Source organism: Ovis aries, chromosome 1 (genome assembly GCF_016772045.2).
Source record: "Ovis aries strain OAR_USU_Benz2616 breed Rambouillet chromosome 1, ARS-UI_Ramb_v3.0, whole genome shotgun sequence".
Classification (NCBI taxonomy): Eukaryota; Metazoa; Chordata; class Mammalia; order Artiodactyla; family Bovidae; genus Ovis; species Ovis aries.
This window is the reverse complement of record NC_056054.1, coordinates 204,634,635-204,655,564: the sequence shown is the minus strand read 5'-3', so window position 1 is coordinate 204,655,564 and position 20,930 is coordinate 204,634,635. Positions and strand designations below refer to the sequence as shown.

At 41.8% G+C, this 20,930-nt stretch overlaps 1 protein-coding gene across 7 annotated transcripts in view; it reads right to left on the bottom strand.

Annotated features, from left to right (window-relative positions):
* Positions 1-20,930, bottom strand: part of MCF2L2 (MCF.2 cell line derived transforming sequence-like 2) — a 288,114-nt gene that overhangs the window by 77,263 nt on the left and 189,921 nt on the right. For all 7 annotated transcript variants that reach the window (XM_042233901.2, XM_027957913.3, XM_060419927.1 and 4 more), the window contains 3 exons: positions 5,948-6,014; positions 4,813-4,928; positions 3,105-3,174 (listed from right to left, as the gene is read on the bottom strand). In XM_042233901.2, the coding sequence (XP_042089835.1) occupies positions 3,105-3,174; positions 4,813-4,928; positions 5,948-6,014 (253 nt within the window). The remainder of the gene's footprint in view (positions 1-3,104; positions 3,175-4,812; positions 4,929-5,947; positions 6,015-20,930) is intronic.

Below are 20,930 nucleotides of genomic sequence, written 5' to 3'. Positions count from 1 at the left end.
GGATTTAGTCTGCAGCTTGTATAGCTGGTGGAAAGGTTTTCAATCCTCTTCCTTAGCCACTCTGCCCCTGGAGATCAACTGTGGTTTTATCTCCACCTCTACATATGGGTCATCCACTGGAGTTTGCTCCTGAGGCTGCCCTGGAGGACTTGGGTCTGCCCCAGGGAGGACTGGGTGTGAGGTGGCATAGTTGCTTGGATCAGAGACCCCGGAAGCACCAGGTATGCAGAGGAGCTGGTGCAGGTGATATGGCTCTATTAGGACTTTTTCTATCTTCTGGCAACTCCTCCCCAGGGAACTTTGCCCCACTGAGGACCAGGTATGGAGGTGGCTTAGCTGGCTGCATCGTGGGAAACCTGGCAGTGCCAGGTGTGCAAGGAAGCTGGTGGCCACGGGTACATGAGATTTTCACACTATTAGGGTTTGTTTGTTTGTTTTTTTCCCGTAGCCTCTGGCAGTTCTACCCTAGTGAGGACTAGGTGTGGAGGTGGCGCAGATGCTTGGATCCCAAGGAACCTGGATGCGCCAGATGTATAGGGAAGCCAGCAGCCACAGGTGCAGGATATAAGGATATAAAAAGGCTATTAGAGCCTTTTTCCAGAGAAGGCAATGGCACCCCACTCCAGTACTCTTGCCTGGAAAATCCCATGGACAGAGGAGCCTGGTGGGCTGCAGTCCATGGGATTGCTAAGACGACTGAGCAACTTCACTTTCACTTTTCACTTTTAACCAGTGGAGAAGGAAATGGCAACCCACTCCAGTGTTCTTGCCTGGAGAATCCCAGGGACGGGGGAGCCTGGTGGGCTGCCGTCTATGGGGTTGCACAGAGCTGGACATGACTGAAGAGACTTAGCAGCAGCAGCAGCAGCAGAGCCTTTTTCTAGCCTCTGGCAGTTGGTGTTCAAAGGGCTTCCTTGGCTGGTCCTTCTATGGTGCTTGGTGCAGCAGGCATTCAAAGGTCCTCCTGGCTGGGGTCCCTCTCTATTGCTTAGTGTGTCAGGCACTCAAAGGGCCACCATCTCTGAGGTCTTTCTCCATCAGCTGCTAGCATCAGTATGTGGGGAGGGAAAGAGGCTACAGTAGTGATTCTACTCCCTGCACTTGACTCAGCAGTATCACCCTGCCTCCAGAGCTGCCCAGCTTTCCTCCAAGGACATTCTTCTATCTCCTCCCTCACATCCCCTCAGGATGTCTCCCACAGTCAATAGCAATCCTTGTCCTGGGACTGCTCTCCAGCCCCTACCCAGTCCCTACTGTGCATACTGGAAGACCTGTGTCCCTGTCTGGGGTACATAGGGCTGCAGTACAGATTGTTTGTGTGGTTCTCATTCCATTCAGACCTTCACAGATCAGCTGCTTCATCCTCCAACAGCCTCAAATGCCTCCCCTTTGTCCCAAACTATTCCTCCGATGCGGGGGTTTCACCCCTGCTTCAGTTCCTCCACTCCATGGGTTCAGGTCCAGTCCTACTCACTCTCTTTCTGTTTTTTCCCTTCCTTCCTTCATTCTACCATGTTTTGCGTCAATCTATGTATTCCCTTCTGGTGGTTAGGGACTCCAGCCAGCTCTCAGCTGGTGCTCTGTGAGATCCTCTGCATCTGAAGATATATTCCTGATGCAAGCACAGAGAGAGATATACTCTGCGTCCACCTACTGCGCTGCTATCTCATCATCTCCTCCAAAATAGTTTTTAGTGTATCTTTAATTCTGGTTCAGGATGAAAAACCTATGATAAGGCTGTGATGGAAAACCCAGGTAGGGCTATGGAAGGGGTCTTCTAGGTTGGTTAAAGCTCTGAGGGTTGAAGACTCTATTTCTCCACTGTGTCTAATAGCTTGAAACCTGGGGAATTTTCATTTCCTTGCTTTCAGTTTATCACAAATACTGCTCTTAGACTTATTAGTCCTATTTTGAGCTGCTGAAAAATTTAAGTTGTTTGATTTATTGTCTCAGGCTCATAAAAAAAAAAAAGAGCAAGAGAATGAAAGGAAGGGCTGATTGGGAGAGAGAGAAGAAATGCGAAAGACTTAGAAAGAAGAGGGCTTCTGGATCAGTTTTCCCAGTGGCTCAGCAGTAAAGAATCTGCCTGCAATGCAGAAGACACAGGAGATCTGGGCTCAGTCCCTGGGTGGGGAAGACTCCCTGGAGAAAGAAATGGCAACCCGCCCCAGTATTCTTTCCTGAAAAATTCCATGGACAGAGGAGCCTGGCAGTCCATGGGTTGCAAAGAGTCAGATACAACTGAGCACTGCACTGTACTTGACGTTGTAGAAAATAACATGGAAGAATATTTTCTGAGAGTTTCAGTTTCACAGTTCTTTTGAGAGTGTTAATACAACTTTAGTGAAGAATTTAAGCCTGCTGTGTGACTCTTGTCCTAAGACAGTATCAACCACAAATTGGCGCTTGCCAAGGTCATTTGTCATCTCCCTCTGTGGAGGCTGAATCCTGTGCTACTGCAGCTGTTGTGAAGAGTGAAGCACTCTGTGCTCCAGGGAAACTGGTGGAACACGTCTTTAGATAGATATTTTCAGGAACCTATCTTATAATTCCCAATCCTTGCATCTCCTCATATCTAGAAAAGCACTAAATCCCTTCATGGTGACATCAGCTCCTCATGACTAGCAGAAAACTTTTTGTAAAATAAGTGCATGATGGCATTGAACTCTCCTTTCACCAAAATCTTCTATATTGACCTCCCCCAACTACCACTTTGGAGCAGTTTCTCAGAGCTATCTGAGGTGCTGCCTCCTGGACTGAAGTCCTCATTTTGCCCCAAATAGAACTTAGCTCACACTATCACTTTGTGCATCTTTTCTAGTTGACAACAGTTAGCTTAGTCATCCAGAGGAGGATTATCTACCTCAGGGATCAGGGGGGCCAGTCTTCCATTTTAGGGGGCTTTGCAGGAAACCAGGCTTGCAGTCCTTCCCACCTAGCAGGGTGAACTCAGTTCACACTGGGTGAAGTCCAGTTTGCATTCAAAAGGCAGATACAAATTTTCAGACCATTTGTGTTTCCATTTGCCCTTGCCATTTACATAGAAAATAAAGGGCTGACTTTAATCACAAGGCTATTTTGATTTATTAGGGGCATAGACTTACTCTCTTGAGAAAGCAATGTGCCAGAAGTTCAGGGTTTTCAGTGCATTTTTCCAATTCTTTTAGAAAAGTCCTAGGGAAAGAAAAGTATAATAATGTTTTGATTTATATATATATACGGGATTAACAAAATTTTTTTTTGAAATAAAATCACATAATGCTTTAAGAAGTGCATAGAAAAATGTTGTTTTCCAGGCTTTACCACTTTTGACTCATCTTCAACATGCTGATTTGGAAGAAAAAAAATGTATTCTGTGCCATTAATAGGATTCTGTGAAACCACTCATACCTGTTTGGGTAATTCTAAGCACCAGACAGATTGGATACACTGATGATCTCTGCTACATGATAGTGACATTAACAAGAACCACTGTTGCTGCTGTTACTACTACTACTATCATTGAAAGCTGACTATAAATCAGGCATAAGCTAAGTGCTTTGCAAATAGTATCTCATTAAATCCTCCACCAAACCTTGCAAGATAGAGTTTCATAAGTGTGAAACCTGAGGTTCAAAGAAGCTGTATAACTTCTCCAGGAAAAGAAACAGAAATAGTATTTTTATTTCAGCTTTGTGTCTGACCAATGGCAAAGAGATGTGGTTAAGAAACAACTGTGATTCCATTCACCAAGCAGTCTCTTCCCTCCTATCAAGTAGATGTGAGAGCCTGGAGCCATCAGAATGGGTAAAGTAGTAAACACAAGATGTGGTTTTGTCATCTGTAAAATGAAAGAGTTGGAACATGATTTCCTAAGTTCCCTCGTTTTCTCATTCTTTAGAACCCAACACCTTGGGCTAAAAGGACAATTGGGCTAAAAGGACAATTGGGCTAAAAGGACAGGAGCTATGGGCTAAAGGGACAATTGTCTGACTGGTTAGCATTTTCTAACACCCTGGTTCCCACCACCCCTCTATGATAATAGGTAAGTGGACTTGTGTCTTAGTCAACTTTGTACTCCTAATGTGGAACACAGTGCCTGACACAGAACAGGTGCTCAATAAATGCTGATGTGTAAACAGATGAATAAGGAAAGGAACCCATGAATGAATACAACATCGATGCCTGACACTAGTACATGTTCCGTTAATGTCTTTTCCCTTCTTCCTTGGGGACCTTCTCACCTCATTCTCATCTCATCCTACCCCAATCCAATCCACTGAAGCTGAGTTTCAGCTTTAGCATCAGTCCATCCAATGAATATTCAGGACTGATTTCCTTTAGGACTGACTGGTTTGATCCCCTTGCAGTCCAAGGGACTCTCAAGAGTCTTCTCCAACACCACAGTTCAAAAGCATCAATTCTTCAGCACTCATACATACATGACTATTGGAAAAATCATAGCTTTGACTAGATGGACCTTTGGCAGCAAAGTGATGTCTCTGCTTTTTAATATGAAAAGCTGAAACTCCAACACTTTGGCCACTTGATGCAAAGAACTGACTCATTGGAAAAGACCCTAATGCTGGGAAAGTTGAAGGCAGGAAGAAAAGGGGATGACAGAGGATAAGGTGGTTGGATGGCATCACCGACTCAATGGACATGAGTTTGAGCGAGCTCCAGGAGCTGGTGAGGGACAGGGAAGCCTGGTGTGCTACAGTCCATGGGGTCACAAAAAGTAGTCAGACACAACTGAGAGACTGAACTGAACTGAAGTGATTTCCATCCTTCTCTTATCTTCCATTTTCTCTGATAATTTGAATCATTATATACCTGTTGTGAAATTCATAAAGTTCTCTAATGTTCCCAAAGAGAAACTCCTTGTTATTCCGCAGAACATCTGGAATTAGATGCTTCAGCCAAATAAAATCCATTGGAATGATATATCCCTGCAGAGGTGGAAAGAGGGTAGGTTTTACAAACAGGAACACATAGATATGATCTGAATTAGACAGTGTAGAGGCCAAAACTTCAATAATTGGGGAGTATGGCACACATGTTTCTTGCAAGCCATTCTTTCAGATACTTTCTTTTGATGTTATATTCCTCATTGATCTATCTTCAGACTAAGATGGCTTAATGGCAATAATAAAATGATGGTATTTTTACAGGAAGAACAAATCCATTTTTAAAATTTGCTACAAAAGTCAAATGGAAAAGGAAAAAAAACTTACCTCTTATTTTATGACCTGATGCAATTACTATTGTCTTATTTCCTTTATGGCTTTTAAATGCTTATTATGTATGGTTATAATCATAATACGTATATAATTTGTAGTCTGTTTTTCTATATGCATTTTTAGACTCTGCTTGTAAATTTCTAGAAGTACTATTTTTAATTTAATCTTACAAGCATTTATTTCAATGTTGTGTTCATTATTAAAAATAATTATTTTGTAACAGTTGACTAATACTTCATTTAGCATCAACCATTCCCCTTTTCACTGGATATTTGGTTTTATTCTGATGTTTTATTGTAAAAACTTTCCATTATAAGTTTATACATATAGTTTATTTCTCAAGATTACTACCTTAGGAAGATAGAGAAAATATAAATTTTACTCTTAAGTAAAAAGAATACTACTTAATACAATGAGAAACAATTCTATTTATCAAAATGTTTAAATTATCACATCCGTTGTTGGCAAGCATATGATGAACCTAAGTGGGGCATTACTAGAATCATATGAGTTGCTACAATCCTTTGGAAGTTATTTTGTTACATGAATCAATGTAGAATGTCCTCCTGAAAAAAAAAAAAAAAACCAACCACATGTGCTATTATAAGACCTGAAACTTTGGTGGGAATTCTAGACACATAAGGCAACTATCCTGAATTTCTTTCTGCAACAAAATTTTTACAGTTTGAATACATGATTAACATCCCCCTTGCCCCAAATCTACTTACATCAATTATGTCCTTAATCTCTTTTATGTAAGTCTCTTCAGTCTCAAGCAAGTCACGTATAATATGCCTGAATCAGCAGCAGGTGGGAAGATGAAAGAGAGAGAGAGTGGGGTGGGGGGAAGCAGTGTTTTAGAATTCTTTTAGAATAACAGTCATCAATACAGTTCCCCTCAGTGGCTCACCTACTTAGGTTGTAGACAGTTCATTCTGTTCTGCTGAAAACCCAAGGCCAACATCTCACAAAACCACATTCTGATCACTCTGGCATGAGAAGAAATGGCAAAGTTAAAGGACTCAAAATCCATGTATGCAGCCAGAGAATGACCTATTTGTGGGCCATAGTGTGAGGGCAAGAGGGCAGACACTGGGGTAGGAAATATCAGCTTTGGTTTCTTGGTCAGGAAGGTCTGCCTGATCCCTACATCACACATGTGGTTTCCTAGATTTTCTCTCCAGCCTTCTGCTATTTCATTGCTCACATCATGATCTTTGACCTATAGGGATGCCTTTTTTTGTGTGCATGGGGTTAGATGCCTGTCCTTCCCCCTTCCTCTAGCATTCCATGTTTCTGTGTGATTGATTTCCTACAGCCAGAAGACATGTGCTTTTTCTGTTTCTATTGGAAAGGCAGGTGGGAGTTGTGGTATGCAGAATTCTAACATGGCCCGCAAGATTCCTGGCCCCTAGTGCACATATACCTGCTCCCAGTTAGTCAGTCAAACACTAACATAAGTGAAGATACTTTCCCATTCTGTTTTGTTCCAAATCAGTTGAACTTAAGATAGGTAGATTATCAGGTTGGGCATCTCCTACTCCCATGGACTCTAGATCTGGATCTAAAAATCAGTGAGATTGGAAGCACAAGAAGGATATAGCACAAAGGACGTTCTCCTTTGCTGGATTTGGAGATGGAGGTGGGGTACACACCAAGGATCACAGGCAGCCTCTGGAAGCTGAGTGAAAGTGAAAGTGAAGTCGCTCAGTCGTGTCCGACTCTTTGCGACCCCATGGACTGTAGCCTACCAGGCTCCTCCCTTCATGGACCAGGCTCCTCCCTCCATGGAATTCTCCAGGCAAGCGTACTGGAGTGGGTTGCCATTTCCTTCTCCAGGGGATCTTCCCAACCCAGGGATCAAACCCGGGTCTCCTGCATTCCAGGCAGATGCTTTAACCTCTGAGCTGCCAGGGAAGCTGAGTGGCCCCCAGCTAACAGCCAGCAAGGAAATGGAACTTCAGTCCTATGGTTGCAAGGAACTGAATTCAGTCACAACTGAGTAAACTTAGAAGACACCTTGTAAGAAGTGCAACTGGCCAACACCTTGATTTTATCTACATGACTTCAGCAAAAAGCCAGTCTTGCTATGCTCAGGCAGCTCCTGTCTCGGGGCAACAGTTTGTGGCTGGTTTTCAATGTAGCAATAGAAAAACAAAAGAAAAAGTGAGGCCAGTCCCCACGTCTATCTCCAGACTGTTTTCCTTCTCTCCTCAGGTTGTATGGCCACACTTTCCTTTCAGGGCTTTCTTTCGGGCCTCCAAGTGAATCAGTGTTTGTACAAGTGTTCACATGTAGAATATACACATTTGTGGTTTCCTGTAAGCTCCTTATGAATTATCTATTAAACAGTAGCTTACCCTAGAAAATAGTTTATTTTCCTTTCATAAGAATAGATATAACAAATAGCAACAAATAATCAAAGGATGCGATATAGGAAATTCACACAAATACACAAATGACTATTAGCCTTATAAAAAAAATGCTCAGTGCATATGAATCCAACAAAAGCATGGTATAAAGAGGTAAAAATTTTCAGCTTCTATAGTATGTCAGACACTGCAAACCTCAAAGGAAGACTGGCAGATGAAGATATGAAAACATGCTCAGATAATACTAGCAAAAGGATAAATCTGTACAAGATATCTTGAAAATAACTCATCATGCTTTAAAACACACATTGACTGGTGTGTGTGACTTAACTCAGTGTTTTAACTTCTAAACATGTTCATTGTTTGTAATTAAAACAACAGAACCTCAACAACAAGACATAAACTGGAAGTTACCTTAATTATGGTACATACACACAATGAAATGCCAGGCAGTTTTTAAAAAGAATGAAGCTGACTGAATCATGCTGATATGACACAGTCCAAGAGTTTTAAGTGAATTTAAAAAAACAACAACCAAATGTACAACAATGTGTAGAATATGACTAGTTGTATAAAAGTCACACTATTTGTGTAAAATGAGTGTGTATACATACATATATGTAAAATTATCTAATGCTTAGAAAATTCATGCCAAGAAGCTTAAAACATTGTTAAGTGATTTTCTTTAGAAAGTGATAATGAAGACAAGAAAATAGAGGAAAAATTTTTACATTTTACTCTTCACCCTTCTTCAATCTTTGATTTGAAAAAATATGTAAGGATTTTATTGGTGGTCCAGTGGTTGAGAATCCACCTTCCAATGCAGAGGACACCAGTTTGATCCCTGGTTGGGGAACTAAGATACCACATGCCACAGGGGAGCTAAGCCAACCAATGACAACAAATGAGCCTGCACACTCCAGAGTTCATGCTCTGCAGTAAAAGAATCCCACAGCCACAACTAGAGAAGCCCCATTCCCCATGTCGCAACTAGGAAAAGGATGAGTGCTGCAATGAAGACCCAGTATAGCAAAAATAAAAATTTAAATACTTACTGCGTTTATAATTTTTAAAAATGGTTTACATGACACTTTAAAATGAATGTTACTGACAGTAATGACATATACACCCCATTTGAAAGATATCCTACAATTTACCCTATACTATAACAACGATTATCTTTTCTTAAAATGAAAAATTTACATCTATTTATAAATGCTTGTTATAAGACAAAACTGATAAAGGACAGCCATTGACCAAGGATACAATTTCAAGAAGTATAATTCTGCCAAAAAAGTTACTTCAAGATCATATTTATTAGTAGCTAATGAGTCTCTTGTCCCATCACTTCATGGGAAATAGATGGGGAAACAGTGGAAACAGTGTCAGATTTTATTTCGGGGGGCTCCAAAATCACTGCAGATGGTGACTGCAGCCATGAAATTAAAAGATGCTTAATCCTTGGAAGGAAAAGTGAAAGTGAAGTCGCTCAATCTTGTCTGACTCTTTGCGACCCCATGGACTGTAGCCTATCAGGTTGCTCCATCCATGGGATTTTCCAGGCAAGAGTGCTGGAGTGGATTGCCATTTCCTTCTCCAGGGGATCTTCCAGACCCAGGAATTGAACCCGGGTCTCCCACATTGCAGGCAGATGCTTTACCATCTGAGCCACCAGGGAATCCCAATAGCATATTTAAAAGTAGAGGCATTACTTTGCCAACAAAGGTCCATCTAGTCAAGGCTATGGTTTTTCCAGTAGTCGTATATGGATGTGAGAGTTGGATTATAAAGAAAGCTGAGCACCAAAGAACTGATGCTTTTTAACTGTGGTGCTGGAGAAGAGTCTTGAGAGTCCCTTGGACTGCAAGGAGATCCAACCAGTCCATTCTAAAGGAGATCAGTCCTGGGTGTTCATTGGAAGGACTGATGCTGAAGCTGAAACTCCAATACTGTGGCCACCTGATGCAAAGAGTTGACTCATTGGAAAAGACCCTGATGCTGGGAGGGATTGGGGGCAGGAGGAGAAGGGGATGACAGAGGATGAGATGGCTGGATGGCATCATGGACTGGATGGACGTGAGTCTGAGTGAACTCCGGGAGATGGTGATGGACAGGGAGGCCTGGTGTGCTGTGGTTCATGGGGTTGCAAAGAGTCGGACACGACTGAGTGACTGAACTGAACTGAACTGAATGAGTCTCTAAGTAAAAGGTTCCTTTGATTTTTGTAAATCATCCTGAAATAATGATAATTGCTATGTCAGAAAGAAATACAGGCCTCAATACCAATCTGTTTCTAAGAGCCATGACATTAAGTAGGACCACAGCAACAGTTAAGCATTCATAGAAAACCAGAGTGCAGCCAGCTTCTTATCCTCCTGTGAAGCACTGGGCTTAAGTAACTTGGCAAGGCTGTTTAAGGATGTATTGACAATTAAATGAAGTCACAATGCAGAAATAACTAAGTGGGCAGAAGTCAGTCTTATCATTCAACATTTATATGAGAACTTAGAGACCCCTAGGAGTCTTTAGCAATCTGACACAAGAAAATATTCACAGCTCAGAAGCAAAAAAAGTCCCTGATCAGGTCATGTTCCAAATTCAACTGCTTCATTTTAGTATTTTTTTGAGTGCAATGGATAAAACTCCCAACAACAGGAAGTCCCCTGAACACTGGTGGGCTTCATTTCAGTTCAGGTTAAAAAAAAAGAAAAATTCTCACACCATTGTTAGTCATTCTTTTTCTTTTCTTCTCCTTTGTTATCATTACAAATAACTTTATAAAACTGGAGAAACTTAATGATTCTAGCTGATGATTGCCTGCTTTATTATTCCAAAGCACTTTGTTCATAGGAAAAAACTCAAGGATTTAATATCTAAAGTCATCAAGTGTATATTACGTAGGTGAAAACATTGGGAGTACTCAAGTAATTTTAAAACCTTAAACACGTAGAGCAATTTATGTCCTGGTTGATATCTACCCAGGGGTGGAACACTGTAATTAGGATGGGGTTGATGATGCCAGATCAGCCTGCACGAATCTACTCTACACTGAATGTACTCTCTGGCTTTGATTTACATGTAAAAATGGATCTCCCTTCACCCACATCCCCAGGTCATTAAGGAGGAAATGGTAAAGGACTGTTTTTTCTCTGAAGCAACATTATAAGGTAGCATAAAAACATAACTTTGGATGGCTAATTCCATCCTATATAACACCTCCTCTTTGCTTCAGATGACACCATAACCAAGAGACAGGAAAGGAAAGCTTTTTAAAAAGATGAATGCAGCCCTATTTTGTACACAAGATCATTAATGCACTATGTACATGTTAGGATTTCCTAGTAAGTTTCTTCTTTGCCCACACACCTTAATCTGTTCCCTCTTTTAATCCTTCTCCCCATCCCCTCCCCAATTTCCCAGCTCTCCAACAGAAGAATGTTCTTTTGAAAACCAGTCTGTTTGAAGTATATTTTTGCTCATTAACTGCCAATACAATTTGCCATCAAAAGATTTCATTTACTCCTCATAGTCTATCATATCACACACATCAAAAGTATTATAGATTTTCACTTATAAAAAGCTAGTTTTCATCTCATACTCTCTTAGCAAAAATTAAACATCTGTTTTTATCCTTTTCAAACCCCAAAGCTTCTGATGTAATGGATATTCATCTTCTTAAACCTTTCTTTTCCTCTGGTTTCTCTTTATTATTCATGTTTCATTTACCACCCTGTTTCTCCTCTATTCCTTTCTTGTTTCGTCTTTCTCCTTATGTCTAATATTGCTGCTCCCTCAAGATCTGAACTCAAGTTTCTAGACTTCCTTCTCTCCTCTTCCCTCATGCTGTTGACTCTCCTATATCTTTATCTTCCTGCCAAATCTTTGGTCATGCTCAAGCCCATATGTCTTCACCTGGTTGCCTCACAAACACCTCAACACCTCAGGTTGAAGCAGAATTCATCAGACAGGAATAGCATACGTATTGGTACTTACATGCTCCATCACTCAGTCATGTTCGACTCTTTGTGACCCCATGGACTGTAGCCCACCAAGCTCCTCTGTCCATAGAATTTTCTAAGCAAGAATACTGGAGTGGGTTGCCATTTTCTCCTTCAAGGGATCTTCCCAACCCAGAGACCAAACCCACATCTCTTGTGTCTCCTACATTGGTAGGTGGATTCTTTACCACTGAACCACCTGGGAAACCCTATGCATATTGGTGGAAAAGTCGTATTCTAGGGTTCCTAAAAATCACCCTGATAACTTAACTTATATGCAGAGTACATCATGAGAAACTCTGGGCTGGAAGAAGCACAAGCTGGAATGCTGGGAGAAATATCAATCACCTCAGATATGCAGATGACACCACCCTTATGGCAGAAAGTGAAGAGGAACGAAAAAGCCTCTTGATGAAAGTGAAAGAGGAGAGTGAAAAAGTTGGCTTAAAGCTCAACATTCAGAAAACGAAGATCATGGCATCTGGTCCATCACTCCATGGGAAATAGATGGGAAACAGTGGAAACAGTGGCAGACTTTATTTTCTGGGGCTCCAAAATCACTGCAGATGGTGACTGCAGCCATGAAATTAAAAGATGCTTACTCCTTGGAAGGAAAGTTATGACCAACCTAGATAGCATATTCAAAAGCAGAGACATTATTTTGTCCACAAAGTCCATCTAGTCAAGGCTATGGTTTTCCAGTGGTCATGTATGGATGTGAGAGTTGGACTGTGAAGAAAGCTGAGCACCGAAGAATTGATGCTTTTGAACTGTGGTGATGGAGAAGAGTCTTGAGAGTCCCTTGGACTGCAAGGAGATCCAACCAGTCCATTCTAAAGGAGATCAGTCCTGAGTGTTCATTGGAAGGACTGATGTTGAAGCTGAAACTCCAATACTTTGGCCACCTCATGAGAAGAGTTGGCTCATTAGAAAGGACTCTGATGCTGGGAGGGATTGAGGGCAGGAGGAGAAGGGGACGACAGAGGATGAGATGACTGGATGGCATCACTGACTCGATGGACGTGAGTCTGAGTGAACTCCGGGAGTTGGTGATGGACAGGGAGGCCTGGCGTGCTGTGATTCATGGGGTTGCACGACTGAGTGACTGAAGTGAACTGAACTGAAAACACAGTTGTTATTGCAAATTCTTCCCTGCCATTATCGCTTACATTCAATCTGCCACCAAGTCTTGTCTTTTCATCTCTGAACACACCTTTTGGAATTACCACTTATTCTCCATTTCCAGTACCTCCAATACAGAGCAAACTCCCCTGTCTTCTTATCTTGAATACTTTGGCACAATCCTAGCAGCTCACTTGTGCCCCTGAGATCTCACTCCCATCAATCTATTATACAGACCACCAGTTTATGCCCCTCCTAAAGCTCCAACTCCATTATACCATCATTCTCCATCTTAAAAACCTTAGCAATTGCCCACAACTGTCAATGTTCCTCCCAGGATTTCAAGACTCTCCATTCATGTGAGAGAATTTTCTTAGGGTGCTTGCTCAAAGGGTAGATACAGACCCATAGATTCAGAATGATCCAGATGCTGGGAAAGAAGACAGGAGGAGAAGGGGGAGACAGAAGATGAGATTGTTGATGGTTGGGTGGCATCATCGACTCAATGGACATGAGTTTGAGCCAACTCCAGGAGATAGTAAAGGACAAGGAAGCCTGGCATGCTGCAGTCCATGCGGTGGCAATGAGTCAGACATGACTGAGTGACTGAACAACAACAAGATTCAGAATGGGTAGCAATATGGTCAAAGAAAACAAACAAACAAAAAACCATCAGTTAATCCTTATTTTACAAGTGGAAAAAGAAGGGCCCAGAGCCACGCATGGACTTGCCCTATGTCTTTGGCTTTGGCAAAGTCAATGTTCTTGCTAACACATTATGTTGCCCCTCTTGGCCTATGTTTGGGGGTGCATTTAAAATCCTGTTTGCTGATTGTGAAATAAAACACAAATTGAAATGAAACTAGCATGATGATATAACAGTACTGAGTTTCAGAAAAATAGGTTTCCAGGTCTATCTCTGCTTCTAACACACAGGGTAACTTTGAACAAGCCATTTTCTTTCTTGGGGCCTGCATTTCTTCATGGATTAGATCAGCTTGAGTATCCCTATTGACTCTCATAGGTCATTTGCTAAACATCTTATCATCTTTTCTGAAAATTTGTTTTAAATTGGAAAATAATTGTTTTACGATGTTGTGTTGGCTTCTGCCATACATCAGTGTAAATTGCCCAGAGGTATGTCCCCTACTTGTTGAACCACCCTCCTACTTCCCAGCCCAGCCTACCCCTGTAGGTTGCCACAGAGCACAGAGTTGAGCTCCCTGAGTCATACAGCAAATTGTCACTGGCTATCTAATTTTCTATATGGTAATGAATATTTTTCAATGCCACTTCCTCAATTTGTCTATCTTATCTTCTTGAATAAGATATATGAAATGATCTTTGGTTTAATCACACCTTGCTTCTCATTTCTCACAAGAAAAGAAGCAAAGGTCATAGGCCTTTCAGTTACTGTGTGACTGCATGCACAGTAGGATGGCAAGGAGAAGGAATTGGTGTGGGCTGGAGAGGTCCTGGAGATGAGAGCTGAACTGTCCTCTCCTCTCTAAGAAGTGAGGACTTGAAGCAAGATGGGAGGGTGACCCAGGAAGGAGGAAACAGGGGCAGGGGCTAGGAGTCCTGGCTACACGCAGGGCCCTGTGGGAACCCGGCTGCTGGGGCAGGGTCTGGGTGGGGAGCGTGGGAGGCAGGGGGAGCCCAAATGCAGGAGATGGCCACTGTGCCAGGCGGTGGTGGGACCCAGGGAAAGGTGCAGGAGTCTGAGCTGGCCAACAGGGCAGGGAATGTCAGGAGCCTGTTTCATTCAGCACAGAGTAGGTCCTGAGGCTTCAGACTTACAAAAACAGGCTCTTAGTTTCACATCCTTCTTCTGCTTGATTAGGTGTTCCATAATTGCTTAATAAATTCCCAGAACTATAAATGGTAACAATTTGAAACGCTATGGATCCATAAGAGGACCGTGTTGAAATTAGTGATACTTTAAGCATTAATAAAAAGTCTGATGAATATAAATAGTTCTGTACTTTCTGGAAGGCTAACAGTTACTAACGTGCCATCAGTTGAAAGTCTTGCTCAGTTACTGATGTGCCATCAGCTCCTTCTGTTTTATATCTCAGTTTCTATATTTGGTCTGATGTTGACTGGATTTGATCTCATTACTCTGATGTGTTTAGGGTAAACTACCTTAAATTCTTTTTAGAGCAGGACGGGGCACAAATAAATTATTATTAAAGTTTATCTGGATGGGTGCTCACTTTTCAATATCACATAATAAATAATGACAAAGTAATTTCATGCATACTGCACTTTTTGAAAGAGGGATTGATTACAAACACAATCCCATTTATCCTAATTCAAGTTAACAATCCTGTATTCGTGTAGTATTTTGGGAATTATAATTGTTTTTCTTTTTGGCTGTATCACATGGCTTGTGGGATCTTAGTTTCCCAACCAGGGAATGAACCAGGGTTCTTGGCAGTGAGAGGCTGGAGTCCTAACTATTGGACTGCCAGGGAATTCCTCCAGTTTTTAAGAATTGCAGTAAAATATATATTACATAAAAATTTCCATTAATTTTTAAATTTTTTGGCCATGCCACATGGCCTGTTGGATTCTAGTTCCCAACCAGGATAGAACCCATAGCCCCCTGCATTGGAAGTGTGGAATCTTAACCACTGGACCACCAGGGAAGTCCTGAAATTTGCCATTTAAATGATTTTTAAGTGTATGATTCAGTGGAATTAAAATATATTCACAAAGTTGTGCAACCATCAGCAGAACTTTTTCATCAACCCAAACTGAAACTCTGTCCGCATCAAAGACTAACAACGTCCTTCCTCCTCCCAGGCCCTGGTAACCTCCATTCCACACTCCATTTTCTGTTTCTATCATTTTGCCTAGGTAAGTGGAACCATACACCATTTATTATTTTTTATCTGGCTTATTTCACTTAACACAATGTTTTCAAAGTTCATCCATGATGTAGCATGTATCAGATTTCATTCCTGTTAAAGGCTTTACATCTTCTATTGTTTGCATAGACGATATTTTGCTTATCCATTTGCTTGTTGATGGCCACTTGGGTTGTTTCTGCATTTTGGCTATTGTGAATAACGTGAACATTAGTTTGTGAATCTCTGTTGAGTTATTGATTTCACTTCCTTTGGGTATATACCCAGAAGTAAAATTGCTAAATTATATGGTAATTCTATTTCTAACATTTGAGGAACCATCATACTGTAATATTTTACATTCCCACCAGCAAGGCACCAGGGTTCCAATATCTCCACATCCTCATCAACACGTATTATTTTCCTTTTTTTTTTCAAACATTTATTTACATGGCTGTGTCAGGTCCAGATACAACAGGACCTTCGTTGCATCATGTGGGATCTTTTTTGCGGTGCACTGACTCTCTAGTTGTGGCACAGGCTTAGCTGCTCCACAGCACGTGGGATCTTCCCAGACCAGGGACTGAACCTGTGTCCCCTGCATTGTAAGACAGATTCTTAACCACTGGACCACCAGGGAAGTCCCTATTTTCCATTTTTTAAAATAATAGCTAACCTCATGATGTGAACCACAGTTATTTTTTAAATATGCATATCATCTTCCTTGATGCATTCAACACTTGACAAAGAGCTCCTCCAGGACAGATATCCTATCATCCATCCCTTGTCCCCATACCTTACAAGTAGGCAAATTCTCAATAAGTATTTACTGAATGGATGAATGGTAGATTTAAGGAGCAGACACAAATTCTGTAAGCAGGAGCAGGTACTAACTGTTACTATCATTTCACAGAAGAGGAAATTGGGACTCAGAGCATTAAGTGACTTGACTGAGGTCAAACTACTGGCTTGGTACTGCCAGAAAGAGGTTGCGTTCAGGATGTCCAGCTCTAGAATTAAAGACTGGTGTGGCAAGGGCGAATGTCGGTCCACTGAAATAGTACCCAATATTCGGACTCGGCAGCATAGCTCCATAAGGGACAGGGCCCACACAATAAGGACACAGGTAAGCAGGTTAGAGAAAAAGGGGTGGCTCAGCCCATAATCCATTATTTTGCCTAGGATTCAAGGAACCTGGCTCAAATCTCAAAGCCATGGTGTATCAGCATATGTGCAATCCAAGCATAACAAGACTTCATGGGAGAGACTTCTGATACCAAGGAGACTCCTAGAATACTGCTGATAGGAAAATCATTACTACCTCAGTCCACGGGAAAGGGTCGTATTGGTACTAATTCCAACCGGAGTATCCAAGTAACTTAATGATTTTCCCATAAAGGAAAGAAATTGTGAAAGAGGTAATAAGCTTCTGCCTTACGCAAAGGGAAATCTATTGCAAAAAGGAAATTCCCAAAGGTAAAAGAAAAGTATGTATAAAACAGTCAAAGATCAAGAATCATTGAAAAGACACATTACTTTCTCTACCCTCTGTACCTTTCTGCAGACCTATTTGTATCTTTATCTACCCAGCAGATATCCTATCTATTAATCCCTTTCCTCCCCAAATAGTCTGTTTGTTTATTATGCTAGAAACTTATTTCTCGAGGTATTGCTCTTTCTAAGATTCCTAGCCCTATATTTACAGGAGCAAATAGGTGTTAATATTGGGCTTTATGACCCTAGACCATCAGACTAATCAAGACCAATTCATGAAAGTTTTTTTTTTTTTCAGAGAACATGATTTATCAAGAACTTTAGAACTGGCTTTTGAGAAGTGCTGCTATAAGAAAAATCTCACAATAGCTATTTTAAATTCCTAACTAATGATCCATATTTTAAATAATACTCAATACAAACCTGAAGCAAGCTTATAACTGCCTTTTAGAATTGATTTGAATAGGATTTGAACCATGTATGCTCCATAAAGCAGGCAATGAAAGCTTAATAATTATTAACTATTAAGAAAAGGGCGAGAATTATATTTTGGTTGCCCCTTAAATATTAGTACAACCAAACTTAAGCGCAAAATTTCTATCACAAATGATTGCATCTGAGTCAAGCACGCAGTTCCCATATCATAGTCAATAACTATTTTCTGAACATCTCCATGGACTGTAATTTTCTTCTTTTCCTCTGTACCATCTCATCACAGGACCCGAATAGTTTTTCCTCAGTTTAGATAACTGTCGGAAGGCTGGTGCCAATTGTCTTTTAAGATGTAAGTGTTAATCAGGTAGCATTCAAGAGTGTCCCTACACAAGTATCAAGTGTCCCTCCTGGCTTGGAGAGAAAAAGATGGAATTAGAGGCAGTCCCTGGAATCTGTATAGAATGCTGCATGGCTCTGGGAGTGTAAAGTGAATGTCTGATCTTTAGGTGGAGAGAGGAGGAAAAATGCTGAGGATCCACTGGCAGGAAGTTAGTACTGGGTCATTGTCACAAGTGCTGTTTGAGCATTTGCAACATGGAAAGAAAACCTGTCCCAGCCTCACTCCCACATGTCAATCCTCTACCCCCACTATCTTCCCCAAGTGAGGCCCACTCAGTCCATAGCACAGTGCTACTGCACCAAGGAGGGTCACAGCAAGTAGGACCTGCATCTCCAAGACTGTCCCTGTCCCTGTTGGACCCCTACTGAGGGTTTTAGGGTATGAGAGATGATCCCTGGGTTGGGGAGATCCCCTGGAGGAGGAATGGCAACTCACTCTGGTATTCTTGCCAGGAAAATCCCATGGACAGAGGAGCCTGGCAGGCTGTGGCCCATAGGGTCACAAAGAGTCGGATGTGACTGAGCAACTAAGCACGCACATACGAAAGATGCCCTTATGTACTGACGGAAGGAGATGGTGTATTAAGGAGGTCCCCCCACCCATGCAGAAGAGAAAAACACAAAATGGGTTCTTAGAATGGCCTGTGGGTGAGTCTCTTTGTGCTGTCAATTCCCTTCATCTTTCAGCTCTGGATCTACCTAGTACGGTTTCATACAACTGCCAAGATCCCAGAACTGAGGCAGGCTGTTGAATGCTGCCAAACCACAGGAGCTACAGCAAGAACTGTAGGAAAGGGGATAGTGTGCCTCCAGTGTCAGCATTTGGGCCTTGTTGACATGGAAGGCGAAGTACACTGGGGCCATTGTACTGTGGATGAAGCTTCTTGGACCAAAAGGTTGAACTTTTGATGAATGTGGGCAGCATTCAGCAAAAAATTGAATTCAACCAGTGGTTAATACATATTCACTCTTTGCAAGGCATTGCAGAAGGGTTTTTTAAGGGAACTGGAGATGAGCAGGATGTAATCTCCACCTTTAAGAGGTGTAGGTCATTCAAAGAGTAGGGAAAAAAGATCCATAGATATTGATACAGTGATAAAATGCCACTGACTGTTATTGACATGTAACAAACGCCCTGGGCTGGGTCCACTGGTGAGAAGGATTCTGGCTCTTGGGGTCATCCAACACCCATCCAGTCATCATTTCACAAACAGGTATTTGAATATCTCATTTTAGACCTGTTAAGCTTAAGCCTGATGTGACACACTTACGTGAAGACTTTCCAGTTTGGAGCTCGGAATCTCGATTAGAAATATAAATCAAGCATTGAAGGCAATGGATGAGATCACCAAGGAGCAAACGTGGTGAGAAAAGAATGCCCAGAAGGATATATGTGTGGGTAGGAGAAGGTGGAAGGCAGCAAAGGAGGAGGAGGCAGTGAAGGAGATGTCGCATTAACTGCTGATGCTCTATTAACAGAAAATGTATCTCTAGAGATGTGAAACATAGCAGGTCCCTTCATGGCAATGAAGCTGATGAGATAGAGCAGGAAGACCAGCTCACCAAGTCAGAAGAGCTTTCTGTAGCCTGTAATGAACGTGAGAGTGACACCTGTCCACCCAGGCCATGAGGTGCCTTGCTCAGCATTTCGTACATGTTACTCCTCTGTGATCAGTCCTCACTGCACCCTTCCAGGCAGGAATTACCATGGGCACAGAGAAGTTAGGTCGCTTGCCCAGATCTCGTAGCCAGCAGGAACTAAGTCAGAATTCCACCCTCACCTCTCTAGCAGCCCAAGCCTTGCATGAACTCTTACTGACTTCAGAACACATAGCTTGTGGTATGTCTGAATTCATGGGGCAGGGCCTGTACAGGGTCTGTGTGGAACTCTCCCTACAGAAAGGGCAACTGAACAAGTCAGCCTGGCACTATGTTGGTATGCTTCAACTGTGTTAGGCATTAAGCAATCAGTTCTCCTTTCATTATTTCAATAACACTTCTCTCTGGGTTTCTTTTGCTCCCACCATCTCCCAGGTTCTCTTGTACTCATTTCAGTTTTCTTTCGCCACAACTAATAACACATATCGTACTCTCTGGTTCTCTCTCCTACATTTGCTTCTTCTTCTGCTCTTTATTGGCCTTATCTTCTCCTTTCTAACTTGCAAATTGTAATTTCTATCATCTCTCAAGTTCACCATCTTGATGCTACAGGTCTTTCTTTTCCAGCACTTCCCTAAATTTTCTAGTGCTCTGTGAAGCAAATTCCTGATGGTGAGATTAAAAGTCATTTATAAATCTAATTTTAGTTGACTCGGTTCACAAGCAGCTACTGTGGACACCGAGGGCAAGGTGACACTGTCCTCATTCTTTGTGATGGTCAAGTCGGCTTTGCTGCTATCAGTTAATTTTATCTCCAACTAATTTCAAAAATTTTATGCACTCCCTCTGGATAAAACAGAGTACTTTGTTACCATGAAGTCTATCATCCTCTTCTTCTCCTCCTGGGGTGGGACAGGGTGCCAGCTTGCTGTAAGAAATCCTCCCAGATGTACAAAGCTTCCTTCCCTGTGCATGTGTGGGCAGCTGTCAGGCATTCTGGACCACTTTGCTCATCCCCATCTCTTATCCACACCCTCTCCTCTGCTCCCACCTAAAGCTCCACATCCTTTCACCAATGTCTTGACTTACTTTTGAATCATTTCTCTTTCTGTCTGGGTTGTCTCTCTTCATATAGGTCGATGTGAATATGTGATTTTCACATATATTTATCAATGTTTCAGTCAGTTTGTATAGGACACAATCCCATGTGTACAAGCATGTGGAATACACATGTGTGATACCTGGACTTATGTGGGCCTAGTTCCAAATGACCTGATGGGAATATAACGGCAATTGAACATTTGTACATAAATCTGACATATACAGATGATACCTAGGGAGAATATCTGTGGGTTTATCACCAGGATTTTGTTTCACATAGGTAAAAGGGGGTGATTTGCAATGGCACCCCACTCCAGTACTCTTGCCTGGAGAATCCCA